Raw genomic sequence first — 13,351 nt, forward strand, 5'->3', positions numbered from 1 at the left:
TCAGCTCTTGCAATCAGCCTGCAGTTAACAGGGCCCACTCTGGGCCTCTGGGCGCCGGGCACCAGGCAGTGGGAAGGGAGTTCAGGGAACACAGAGCAGAGGTGGGATGGGGCAAGCCCCTTGCACACAGACATCCTGAAAAGCTTTGTCCAAGTTTCGTCAAGTGATGTTGGTGGAGATGTCAATAATAGTGGCTAGTATTTATTGAGTGCCTCCTGTGAGCTAAATGCTTTTTTACAGGCATGATTTCTTCTTTTTGCAGATATGGGAATGAGGGTCAGAGAGGTTAACTGACTTGTTCAAGGCCACACAGCTAGCCAAGCCCCAGATTTGCCTGACCCCAAATTCAGTGTGCTTGACCACTTTGCCCCCACTCCCATCCCAAAGAGCTCCTAATTAAGGAATTGATTGTTGATTTCTTTTCTCATTATGAAGATTCTCTCTGCAGGGTTGATGAATATCTTCCAACTTAAAAAAAAAATGTTTTTTTTTTTGTGAACACATTTGAATTCTTAGAAGCTCTGGGCTGGCAGTGCCTGTGGGACACCCCTGACTGGTGGCTACAGCAGCTGTGTGTCCAGCATGGGCCTTCTTGGGCCACGCTGTTCAGGATCTCAGGTGGGCATGTGCCGTGTGGGAAACCGCACCTGTCATACTCCGTGCTTGGCATCGTGTATGGGGCACCTCTTGGCCACCCTTCCTGCTCTTCCAGGCTCATGATGGGGAGCCCCAGGTGACTGCAGTGTCGGCAGGACCCTTCCTGCTGGCTCATATAATCCCAGTCCCCATGGGGGGACCCCAGGGGAAGCACAGGGGGGTCAGCCCCTTCCACTCTGCACTCTCGTCAGGGCACCCCTCCTGGGCAGTCCCTGCCTGTCCCACAGGCTGTGCAGCTCAGATCTTTCGGGGGAATTCTCTCCAGACTTACTTGGGGTCCAGTTTTGGGGGAAGGGGTCCTGCTGTTCCTTGTCCCTGTCGGGGAGCCAGAACAGGCTTCTGCCCTTGTCCTCCCCCGGGCAAGCCTTCTCCAGGTCTCGCGCGGGCTGCCCTCTCCCGGCCGTTCATGCGGCCCCATGCGCCCCGCGGGGAGCCTCTTTTCTCTGGGAGCGCCCGCCTGGGCTCCTCCGGCGGCTGCAGGTCTCTCTAGGGGGCGTCCCCTCCCTCCGCGTGCCCCCGCCCGCGCCCGGCGTGGGGCGCCCCCTCTCCCTGTGCGGGCGGGCGCCGGAACAGTGTCGCCGGCCGCCTGCAGGTGTCTCCCCGCGGAGGGGCGCGCGTCCCTGCGCCGTGGCCGCTGCCAGGCGCCGGCGGCTCCTCGCAGAGGTGCACTCGCGCTCCGCGCTCGGGGTGCACGGGAGCCCCTCCGCCGCCGCCGCCTGCGCCCCCCGCGCTCCCACCCGAGGGGGGGACCATGGGCCAGCGCCGCGTCCGCCGCCGCCGCCGATCGCAGGCGCCCGAGCCCCGGGGCGCGGCGGGCAGCGGCCGCTGACGCGGGGCGCCGGCTGCCAACTTCGCGCGCGGAGCTCCCCGGCGGCGCGGTCCCGGCGGCGCGGGCGGCATGAAGACGAGCCGCCGCGGCCGAGCGCTCCTGGCCGTGGCCCTGAACCTGCTGGCGCTGCTCTTCGCCACCACCGCCTTCCTCACCACGCACTGGTGCCAGGGCACGCAGCGGGTGCCCAAGCCCGACTGCGGCCAGGGCGGGCGCGCCAACTGCCCCAACTCGGGCGCCAACGCCACGGCCAACGCCACGGCCGCCCCCGCCGCCGCCGCCGCCGCGGGGAACGGCCCCCCTGGCGGCGCGCTCTACAGCTGGGAGACGGGCGACGACCGCTTCCTCTTCAGGAATTTCCACACCGGCATCTGGTACTCGTGCGAGGAGGAGCTCGGCGGGCGCGGTGAGTGAGCGGCCGCGGCGGGCTCCGCTCGCGCTTCCCCGGGGGCTGCGCGCGCCCCGCGGCCCCGAGCCCCGCGCCCGCTCCGGGCAGAGCGAGGGGTCGGCGCCGCCGCCGAGGCCCCGCGGCCGGCGCTTCCAGGGCGGGTGGCCCGGATCGCGCGCGGAGCACGCCTTGGGCAGGTCCGGGGCCAGAATGTTCGGCTTTTGGGACGCGCCGCCGTGGAAAGGTCCGGGCCGGAGCTCCTGGCCGTTCCGAACACCGGGCGGCTGTGGGGACGTGGCCGCGCCCTGGGGAGGCGCGTGTCCCGGGCACCCACCCGAGTGGCGGGCCGGAGGGCGCGCGTTCCTTCCCGCGCCTGAACTCCTCTCCATGCTCGCCCCCTCCCCTTTGGCTTTCGCTGGGCGTTAGATGCCACCCCCCCGCCGGTCCCTCCCCTCGGGGACACTGTGGCTACGAGCTGTGCTGGGCGCCCCTCCCGCCGCAGACCCCCAGCTCCCGGAGCCGAGGGAGTCGGTCTCCCCCCCACCCCCCATCCTCAACGCGCCCAAACCACTCGCAGACCGGGCTTGGGAAGCACGGGAGTGGGGCCGGTCCCGTGGGTTCCCGGGGAGCGGGTCCCGCCCAGGGGCACCAGCATTGCCAGAAGCCAGGGAGCCCTCCTCCCCGGAGAGGATACGGGCGTGTGGGAAACAGGCAAGCGGGGAAGCAGGGGCAGCTTGGCGAGCTCCGGGTGGGGGAGTCTGGGAGGGCGTAGCTGGCAGCAGGAGCCTCCCACCAGAACTGGGGCTGGGGAGCCCCGAGTCTCCCAAAGGCAGACCACCCCTTCCTGGGCGGTGGAAGGCACAGGGCAAGAGGGAGCGCCCCAGGATCAGGCAGCCGGGCTTGGCAGGGCTCAGGGGTGGTCGGGCCAGATGCCAAGCACATCTGCGATCCTCCCAGAGAGGTGTTGCTCCAAGTCCAGGTGTGGGGACCTGCCGAGCCACTGACCTCTTTCCCCAAGGTTAAATCTCCTCGGAACACACACAGCTCTGGAGCGGTGTGCCGGGGACTCACGAGCAGGAGCAGGCGCCCACGTGCCCGTTGTCTTGGCCAGGCCTTCCAGTCTGGCCCTGGCGGCCCCACTGGTTTAAAGGGCCGTGGGGAGAAGACATGAAATGGACCCGAGGAGTCGCTCCAGGCCTCGCACTAGCCGTTTCCTCGCGGCCAAAGCCCCTTTCCCACGCCTTTCCCTGCACGGCTAAGCCCCAGTGGCACCTCCCTGCCCGCTTCCCAAGGCTGGGCCCTCTGCAGGGAGGACCCCGTGCAGAGGCAGGGTCTCCCGCTCCTTCTCCCTCTCCTTCGAGGCACTTGGTCCCACCTGCTATTTTCTGGGGCACGTCTTTGGTCGTTGGCTTAGCGTCCGCCTCTGCTCACAGGCTGTCCCTCTCCTCTGTGAGGGCAGGGCTCTTGTCCCTGCCGTGTGCCCGGCCTCTGGGTCGTGTCTGGAATGCAGTAGGTCTTCAGCAGGTATTTGCCGATTAAGTGTTGGGTGAGGCCTTGGGGCGAGGAATCCGAGGTCTCCCAGGGCGCCGCCTGCCCGGTCTTGCCTCTGGGGGTGCTTGATAGAACTTTCCTGTGACTGTGGGCAGCTGAATGAAGCCGGCCCTGGCTGGAGACGCACCGTGTTTGAATAGGGTCCTGTGCCTGAAATACTTCACCCCATCAGGCTCGTTTCTGCCGTCCACTCAGGACTTGACTTTTCACCTGGGGATGTAATTTAAAAAGAAACTCTTCTTTTCCTTTTCTTTTCTTTTTTAAACCTCGAGGGCCTCTTGGCTGAAATTCTCTTCCTCCTTCAAGCGTCCACGCCACCCAGCCCTAACCTCCCTCCCTCATGCCCTGTTGTGGGGGGACATCTACTGCCGTCAGGCTAGAAGGGTGGGGGGGTCTCCCCATCGTTCTCTCAGTTCAGGAAGACATCTCAGGCTCGGGAGACCAAGCACTCAGGACATGCTACGCCCCCTCTTGCCACATTTTCTCTTTAGCGAAGAAACACGGCCTCCTTGCCCCTCCTTTCTGCACACACTTAAAAGCCCTGTGCTGCGTCCCGCTCGCAGTGCCCATGTGATGTCCTGTCCCGGGCTAGTCACCCGCGCCTCTGCTCTGCTGGAGAGCTCTTCTGACCTCCCCCACACCGTCACAGGCCTGACTCTTGTATATCACTTCCCTGTAGCTCATCTGGGGCTTGACACAGGAATTTTGAGCCTGAGTATTTACAAAAAAGTATTAATTCTTACTTTTGAACAACAAGTGGCGGCTGACATTTATTGAGCATGCAGCATACCCAGTCCTCGTCAGAACTTTTCACCGGCCAGGTCTTGATGACGCCTAGCCGCCAGCTTAGAGTCAGGGACCCCCAGGGTGCCCACTTCTCAGAGGAGGACCTGGAGGCACAGAGAGGGCGAGATTCGCCTAGGGCCTCTCAGCACGAGGGAGTCTGAACTGTCTTCTCAGTGGCAGAAAGGAGTCAGAGTGAAGTAACACAAGGAGAGAAGGATGCAGGTAGGGGGCCAGGGAAGGGGACAATCTGGGGGAGCCTGGCATCAGACCCATGAGATGGGACCCTCATTCCCACCCCCACCCGCACCCTGGTGGTGAAAACACACATGGCTGGCTCATCTGGAAAAAAAAAAAGAGACCCTCAGATTTCTTTTTGCTCTCCATCACTGTTGACTAGAGATTGCCCCTCCCAGAAAAATCACACTTTTTCTCCCTGGCAGCTTGGAAAATAGTTAGCAGCCCTGTCTCACCGCTGCTGAGAAATTTGGGAGATCTGAGCCAGCTGACCACACAGGGCTCAAATTCAGCCGAAACGGTGACAGGAAGTACCTGGTATCGAACTTTTGTTGTCATGACAACCTTTCTTCTGTGATTTATATTTTTTTACTTGGGGGGAAAAAAAACCCAACACCCCAACAAACTCTCTAACAAAATCCTGCGCTTCTCTCTCTCCATCCCCAAGAACACTGAGGACAAACTTCCTTTCCCGGCCCCGAAGCCCCGGCAGAGTCTTTCCCTCCTGGGCGCTTCTTGCTCGCCCAGGCCTGCTCTGTCATTTCTTTCTGTGCTCAGGAAAACCTCTCTCCACTCTGGGCAGGCCCCGGGAAATCTAATCAGCCCTCTTCCCCGACGCTGAAAACCCACCGCGTGCACAAAGAAAACCGCAGCCTGCTCCAGAACTGACAGACTTTCACCAGACCCTGCACAAAGAAGCCTTTTCTCTTTCCTCCAAGAAGGAGCAGCAAACCTTGCGCACAGGCTGAAGGGAAAGCGTGGCCTTGACGATCCTCCCAGCCCTTAGTGCCAACGGGACGGCTCTTCCGCTCTGGAGGCTCCTGAGGGATTGGGTGCCTGCAGATGCGCAAGCTCAGGCCTGGAGGAGGGAGGGAGGTGGGTGTGGGGAGGGTATGGAGAGGGAGGGGGCGGTGCGACAGGCAGGGTGGCTTGTGCCAGTGCGGGGCCCAGGTGGGGTTCCAGGGCCTGAGGCCCTGCGCAAGGCTTTATCCTGTCTGTTTCTGAGCCGGAGGAAACAGGTGATTGGGGCACTTGATGGGCCATGGCTTGAAGATGGCTTGAGAGGAAAGCTGGGGGGGGGGGTCCAGAGCGAGGAAGGGGCCTGGGGCCCGGGTCTCGGCGGTGGGTTGGGGGTGGACAGGGCAGACAGGAGAGTCGGGCGTGACCCGAGCTTGGGGGCCTCGAGACCCAGATGGCGGTGGGCCGGCAGGCGGCCCCAGGGACCCTGGGAGAGCAGCACGTGTGGGCTCTGGATTCTAGAACTGCTCCTCCGGGGTAGGACAGATGGAGCGGGCCGTGCTGTCCCTGAAGGCCGGAAGCTTGGCTGCGCGGCCTCTAACTCGCAGCGTGGCTTCGGGCAGGAGGCTCGCTGGCTGCCCTGTCGTGGGGGATCGGAGCTGCTAGTGCCTGCCCGCGGCGTGGATCCCGTGAGCGAGCGCAGGGAAGCGTGGAGGCCTGGTCTGAGCGGAACGCCTCCCGCCTGGCCTCCGCAGCCTGGCCTCTCGTCCCGGTGCTCCTGCCATTGCCCCTCCGTCCCTTCTCCACCAGCGTCAGCCCCTGGGCCTGAGTCCTCTGCCCAGCACCCCCCCCATGCCTCTTGACCCCACCCGGAGTCGAGGCTGAGTCCTTGCTGTGACCCACCAGGCCCCAGGTGGCTGGCAGCCTTCGGCCCCCTCCCTTGCCCCCGCCCCCCTCAGACCTCCTCTCCTTCTCCCCTCCCTCAGTCACCACAGTCCCGCCACCCTGGCCCGCAACACTCTAGGTGTGTCTGACCTCAGGGCCTTTGCACTGGCTGTTCCCTCTGCCTGGAAGGCCCCTCCCCCAATAGCCACCAAGACCATTTCCTGCAGTGGCGCTCAGTGAGCCTGCCAGACCACCTGGTACAGAACTGACCCCAGCCCCTTTCTCCATCCCCCTGCTTTCCTGCTTTATTTCCCCCCATAGCACTTACCACCATCGTCCTTACCTACCTGAGACCTGCTGGTTTGTGGACGTCCGTCAGCTCTGTGAAGGCGGGTGTGACAATCTGGTTTGTTCACTGCTGGGTCCCAGGGCCCAGAAGGCAGCACATAGTAGGTGCTTGTGGAATGAATGTTGGCTGTTATCACAGTCGCTCCCTCCATCTGGTTCTTTACCCAAGTTTCTTTGTACGGTGCAGTGAGGCAGGGGGCCGACAGGGGCTCCCACCTGTGCCCTCCTGTGTGCACACGGGAGTACTGTGCAGGAGTGGCAGGTCACTGTCATGCAGGAGGGGACAGCCCCCAGCTGCCCTCCACTCACCTCTCGGGCTTCTTTTCTACGGAAACCCCTGGCTCTTCTGCCCAGGCCCTAAACTACACTGCTCCGTTTTCACGAATATGAGGTGCAACACGTGAGGTCCCCAGCCAGGGTGTGGGGGGTGTGTTCCAGCACTTCCGAGGATGTGGGAAGAGTGATGGCTTCACATACAGGGGTAGCTGATGGGCGAAGATTCGAGCTTTGAAAGGTGTCGTTCTAAGACCTTCCCAAGGGTGTCCTCATTTCCTCTCCCTAACAGGACGGGGGTGCCATGGTTGGTCCCATTTTCCAGATGAGAAAAATGGAGGCACAGAGAGGTGAAGTGACTTGCCCAAGGATGTACAGCAGGTGGGTGGCAGAGCTGGGCTCTTGCCTGCTGTGCCACTGAGCTCTACTGCTTCCCCCACCCCTAAATCCCCCAACCCGATTCCTTCAGGCACCTCTGACACCACCTCACTGGAAAGAGCACTGCACCAGGGGTCATGAGCCTCGGGTTCAAGGTCAGCTCTGATGCCAGTTTACATGGGAAAAGTCACACTCCTGCTTGCTTTGGACTTTTCTTTCCTCGTGTGTCAAATGAGGATGGGTTTGTTTTTTGTCTGGGTGATGGAGGCAGCAGAGCCCTGACCTCAGGACCATAGGATTTGGGGTCTGGCTGCCTGGGCTGTGGTCCCTGTGCCACCCTCACTTGCTGTGTGGCTTTGGTAAGGACTTGCCCTCTCTGAACCTGTTTCCTTGGCTGGGGCATGAGGATGCTAACATTTGCCTCATGACAGCATCATGGGTTAAACCAGATAACTTGGGGTGCACTCTGCCTCACCCAGCAAACACTCAACAAAGGCGTTTGCTATAGCCTGACCCTTGTGCCAGAGACTGCAAACTGGGTGGCCCGTGGGTAAGATCTGGACTGGCTGCCTGTTTTATTTGCACCCCCCTTCTGCCCCCCCCAAGTGTCCGCAGTGTCTTGGAATAAGTTGCCAGCATTTAAAGATCAGGACCCTTCCCAGAAGCATCCGAACTTATGGCTTTTCTCCAAAACCTGGCAGAGCAGTCCTCCCTGGGCCCAGGCTCCTAGGCCCCTGGCCACTGCCCGCTGGGGGAACCTGCAGCTGTCCCACCTGCCCCACTTCAGCTCCTTACCCCTTACACCCCCTTTTTCAGGTGCTAGACCCCCAAGCTCAGAGTCCTCCTTGATGCCTCTCTCCTGCCAGCATGTGAGCCATTGGCAGATCCTGCCAGCTCTTCCTCAAGATTCAGCCCCGGCTGGACCACGTCCTCCCAGCTCCACCGCTGCCACCCACCTGTTGCCTGGCAGCTCTTGCCTGGACCATAGCAGTAGCCTCCTCTGGTCTCCGTGCTTTTGCCCTTAGACCCTGTGGTTGGGTGAATTTTGTGCCCTCCAAACACGAGTTCTTGGTCTCAACCCCCTTGCCGTGGGTCTGAACCGTGGTAAAGAGGACGTCGTGAAGGTGGGCTAAGGTGGGCCTCTGGCCCATTACTGGAGTCCTTCATAAGCAGAAGAAACTCAGACCTACCAGAGAAAGTCACAGGGAGGAGCAGGAAGCCAGAAGTCGACGGAACCCGGAAGAGAAAGGAGAGGACGCTGCTGTGTGATGCTTGGCAGGGCTACGAGCCCAGGAGCTGCGCCAGCACCAGATGTGACAGACTTTGGGGAGAAAGCATCGCCTTGCTGAGGCTCGGTTTTGGACTTCTGCTAGCCTCAAAGCCAAGGCCAATCAATGCCCAGTGTTGAAGCCACCCCAATGAATGGCTCTGTCGTGGCGGCCTGTGGGTGAAGACAGAGCTCGTGTGTCTCCTCCGTCCAGTAGCCGGAGGTCCTGCTAAACTGAAGTCAGATCACCTCCCTCTTACTTTATTTTCCTTATTGCTCTCACTGCTGTCTTACCTGCTACCCGTCACGCTCATTGATTCTCCTACTAGAACGTCCACTCTGTGAGGGCGGGGTGTCTCTCTATCAGGCAATGCCACTTCCCAGAACCGAGACGAGGCTGGCAGGTGGGAAGGGTGCAATAAGGAGCTGTTGGATGCGTTTGGAATTCTCGGAACGTCTGGGGACTTCTGCGTGCAGTGAGAGGCCCCGCGCATGGTACTCTTGCTGGCGTTAACTTGGTCTGGTAGGGCGTCCTTTCTTGTCTCCTCCCTCTTTTGGCCTGCTCCCAAGAAGAGCTATTTCAGGGGACATGGAGGAGCTGGAGGAGTTCACTGAGGGCGTTTAAATTTTGGGGGTGCCAGACTCAGGGCCATCTTGTGGGGATGTCATGCTGCTCTGAGCTGTCTGTGGGACTGTGGGGGTAAAGCTCTTTGGGTCCCAGATGACACAGACAGGCTTGAGCCCAAATAAGAACAAAAGGGGGCAGTTTACTGCGAGGACGCTGCTGCTCTGGGCAAAGGTGATGGCCAGCCCTTGGGGCACAGAGGCAGGCGCACGGGAGCGCCTGCTGCTGGAGTTGATAGGCCCTCCTTCAGGTTCAGGGCCACCAACTAAAATTTATGGGGGGCCAGGCTGGACGCCTAAGAGAGTGACCTTAAGAGGGTCTGGAGGCACTGGGGGAAGCTGAGGGGCATCTACCTTGTCTAAAGGGGCAGCTGCTGCTCAGCTGCTGGCATGCAGGAGGGTGGCCCCAGGGGTGCCAAGTTGTCCATTTTGTCAAAACTCCAGGTTTTTCTATGACAATTTTGGATTGTTACATTTGGCAACTAATTCAATGAAAAAAAAAAAAGAAGAGGAAAAAGAACCAGTCTGCAAGCCAAAATCGAACTCTTCTGAAGGGTGGGTAGATCCTTGCCCAGGCAGTTTGGCTGTCTAGGCCAGAGCTCTGCTATTAGCATGATTCAGTCCCCAGCCCCCAGTTTCCGCCTCTGTGGAGTCACAGTCTTGAAAAAGAATCTGATAGGATGGCCTGGGTCCGGTGGCCATGGCTAGTCCAGTGGGCTCTGGTCAGGGAGAGAGGTGTAGGATTACACAACCCAATCCTGTGGGCAGGTGGGGAGTGGAATTTAGAGACAGGGTCTTGGGCAGACAACCCCAAAGCAGACAACCTTTTTAGACAGGTCCCTTTCCATTGCCAGTGACCAAGTGGCTGGATCAGGCAGTGTTGTCTCTTTCCGTCTCTGAGCTCTGCCTTTGTCTGCGTTAGCTTTGTTCTCAGGCAGAATCTCTGAAATCTTTGAAAACTTTGCATTTACCTCTAATCCCTCTAGTAACTGTAGTAAAAAAGAGAGATTCTCCTCCCCAAGGTTCAATCAAAATTTGCAGGACAGACTCTTATTGGCTGTACTAGGATTATGGCCCCACCCCTGAACCAATCAGTGTGGCCAAAGGGGATGGATTGTCACATGCCCACCCCTGGGACAGGTGATAAAGACAACTCCCTCTGAACCATGTGGCCTGAGGGTGGAAGGAGGGGGGAGTAACAGTTAGCTATTGCCTTAATCATGCTGTGTAACAAATCAACAAAACTTCTGTAGCACACATTAGCAAATGTCCATTCAGTTCATGATTCTGTGGGCCACTGATTTAGATGAGGTTGGTCTGGGTTCACTCACATGTCTGCTGGTTGATGGCTGTTGGCTGGGGTGATGGGGACAACTGGACCATGTGTCTCTTATCCTCTGATGGGCTAACTGAGGCATGTTCTCATGATGGTGGCATATGTAAAAAGGCAGAGCAAGTCCAAGTGTGCAAGTGCCTCTGCTTATATCCCATTTGCTGACATCCCATTAGCCAAAGCAAATCACATGGCTGAGCCGAGAGTCAGAGTGGACCCAGGGTGTGGCTACAGGGAATGGTGAAGAATTGGGGCCTGTAATGCAATCACTCTACCACAGGCAGTTTCTTAAGACTGGTGGCTGGTCCCACAAAGGGAAAGACAGATACTCACCAGTTAAGAACAACAGATGCCCCTACTTCTACAACATGGGCAAATCTGGGAACTGACTGTGTGGCCACTCCCTCCATCCTCAGTCTTTAGCCAAGACAATTCAGCCGTGCCTGAGTTCAGAGGTTCTTAAGTGTTTGGTGCTGTGGAGCATGCTGTGATGGTGGGGTAAAGCCACAGACCTTCATCCCCAAGAAGTGCATCTCCCTCTCCTTGCAAACACATAATTTGGCCTATAATTTCCTGATGTGGAAACCACACCACATCTGATATTTCCCAAACTTGACTATGCTGCAGAACCATCTGGGGGGAGCTTGTGCAAATACAGATTCCCAGGGCTTGGCCCTTGGCCCTGGCTTGGTGGGTCTAGGGTAGGGCCTAAGAATCTGTATTTCTAACCAGCTCCCCAGTGGCTTCTGAGGTACAACCAGGCTTGGGCACAAGTGTTCTAGATCCCATGTTTCCTTCTGCATCTGGGGAATGAGGCCAGAGTGGGCCAGGCTGGCACAGAGCTGTGCAGAAGATATTGGGGCAGAACAGAGATACTGCCCAGGGCCCCCGACTTCCAGCCTTTTTCTTGGTCTAGCCCCTGCCTACTCTTTTGACCTCTCCTTGGACCACCTTCTACTCACTGCTCTGCCTTGCTGGCCTCCCTGAAGTTCCTAGGCCATGCCAAGTTCATTTCCCACCTCCAGGCCTTTGCTCTTGGTGGCCCCATCTGCCTGCAATTCCCTTCCTCCCAATGTGGGGAGCTCCTTTTCTGTCCGAGCATAGCTATCATATCTGTAGACCCTCCCTGAGCCCCAGCCCTGGCTGCTCTCTCATCCCAAAGCTCCGTTTCTTCACAGCATGTGTCACCTCTGAAATGACCTTGTTTATTTCTCTCTGTGTTTATTCTTCGCCTCTCCCAATCTAAAGTAAGCACCTGCGGAGTGGAGAAGAGATGGTGTTTAGCTTCTCCACCCTGGTACCCCTGGGCGCCGGGGCGCTGTGGGTGCTTAGTAAGAGGTGGAATCCATTTGGATAGGAGAGCTGGTACCCAGTGTCTTGCCACCCGAGGATGTTACCTTGGAATGTGCAAAATAAAATTAAGGCCCTGATGTCCCAAAGCCCGGCTCCAGTGGTGGCCTCACACCGGCCCTGCCAGTGGAGACCCACGGGAGGCGACAGCAGCAGCCTCAGCCAGCCATCTTTATCTAGAGTTGTCTACACAGAGCATCCTGGAGCTCCCCGTGAGCGGACAGTTGGACCTAAGTGGGAAGCTAACCATCAGAGCGCCACTTGAGGAGGCTATTTGGTGAATTCCCATTCATGGTGAAGATATTACTTATGATGAATTAGTGCTAATGAGCCAACGAGATTTCAGAGGAAAGCTGAGTAATGATGAAGTTACAATAAAGTATCTAGATGAAGGTGGAGCTCTTATAATAATTTTTGATAATTCTGATCTTTCCTTTGCAAGTCAGTGTAGGAGAATACTGAAACTGACATTCTTTGTTATTGGCCAACTAAGGCCCCTTGAATCAAGCCAGGAGAAATATCTCCATCAAGAACTGAGAACTTCAAAATAAAGTTAATCACTTATTGATTGCTTGGAACCACCTAGAGAACCAGCACCTCCCGCTAGTATTCCTGAAAACTATACTGTTGCTGGTAGGGAAGACAAGCCTGCAGCTTCTGATTCTTCTGGAAAGCAGTCTACTTGACTTATGGCTGCAAGTGTGTCAGCCTTCGATCCTTTGAAAAACCAAGATGAAGTCAATAAAAATGTCACGTGTTTGGCTTAAGGGATGATCAAGTTTCAGGGCCACCCCATGCCCTCCAGGAGACTGTCCAGGGACGCCAACACAACAGGCTACGGTCAGCAGACTGGATCCCTCCAACCTCAGCAGGCCCAGGCTATGGCCAGCAACCAGCGTCCCAGGCCCCAGCTCCTGCCTCTTCTTGCCGCCCTCAGCAGCTGCCTGCTCTCCCGCCACTGTACCATCAGGTAAGCAATTATCCTCCACCAGCATATACCCCCAAGCCTCTCAGCCTACTAATTCTACTGTGGCCCCGACTTCACAACGTGGAACTGCTCCGAGCCAACCCAGAGCCTCTCAACCAAGACCAGGCTCTACTCCACCTCCTGGGGGTACCGTGACCCCTCGACCCAGTGGGCCTCACCCTTATGCACGGAACTGGTTATGGAGAAGGAGGCTCAGCTACACTGACGAATGGAGCTGCCAGCTCTTGGCCTCCCCAAAGACTCCAGTACTACTATTTTATTCTCATTTGTATTGAAGTTCAGAAATTTCAAAAGCAGACCATTTTTAAAAATATCAATATCATTGTTTCTATTAAATGCAAGTGTAGTTTGCTGGAACACGAGAAAAAGACCAAGATGGAATTTTTTTCTTCCCCTGTTTCAAAATGTAGCAGCTTCCTAGTTATTTTATTTTGGAACACTACTCTTAAATGCATGTAAAGTGATGGACTTTCTAGTTTGCCTTGTCCAGAGGTTATTAAAATGTTAGGGTGAAGTTTTGCCATCTTCCTTGGCTTTTTACTATTAATAGGATGTTCTAAAGTAGATCTCTTTCGGAAGACAACTAGATGTAATGTACAAAATGTTAACATCCATAGGCTAATAAAGATGATTGAATCCATTAGAAAATAAAATTAAGTGTGGTTTTGAGAAGTGAGCCATTGAAGACTATTGGGGGCAGGGAGCAGGTTGGCTGTGCTAGG

General features: G+C 57.4%; 1 protein-coding gene across 1 annotated transcript in view; it reads left to right on the plus strand.

The window, feature by feature from the left end:
- Positions 1-1,538: 1,538 nt before the first annotated feature.
- Positions 1,539-13,351, plus strand: part of GSG1L (GSG1 like) — a 260,072-nt gene continuing 248,259 nt past the window's right edge. The window contains exon 1 of the mRNA XM_058286151.2: positions 1,539-1,892. Coding sequence (XP_058142134.1) covers positions 1,556-1,892 — 337 coding nt within the window. The 5' untranslated portion in view covers positions 1,539-1,555. The remainder of the gene's footprint in view (positions 1,893-13,351) is intronic.

This window comes from Dasypus novemcinctus, chromosome 23 (assembly GCF_030445035.2).
Source record: "Dasypus novemcinctus isolate mDasNov1 chromosome 23, mDasNov1.1.hap2, whole genome shotgun sequence".
NCBI classification, from domain to species: Eukaryota; Metazoa; Chordata; class Mammalia; order Cingulata; family Dasypodidae; genus Dasypus; species Dasypus novemcinctus.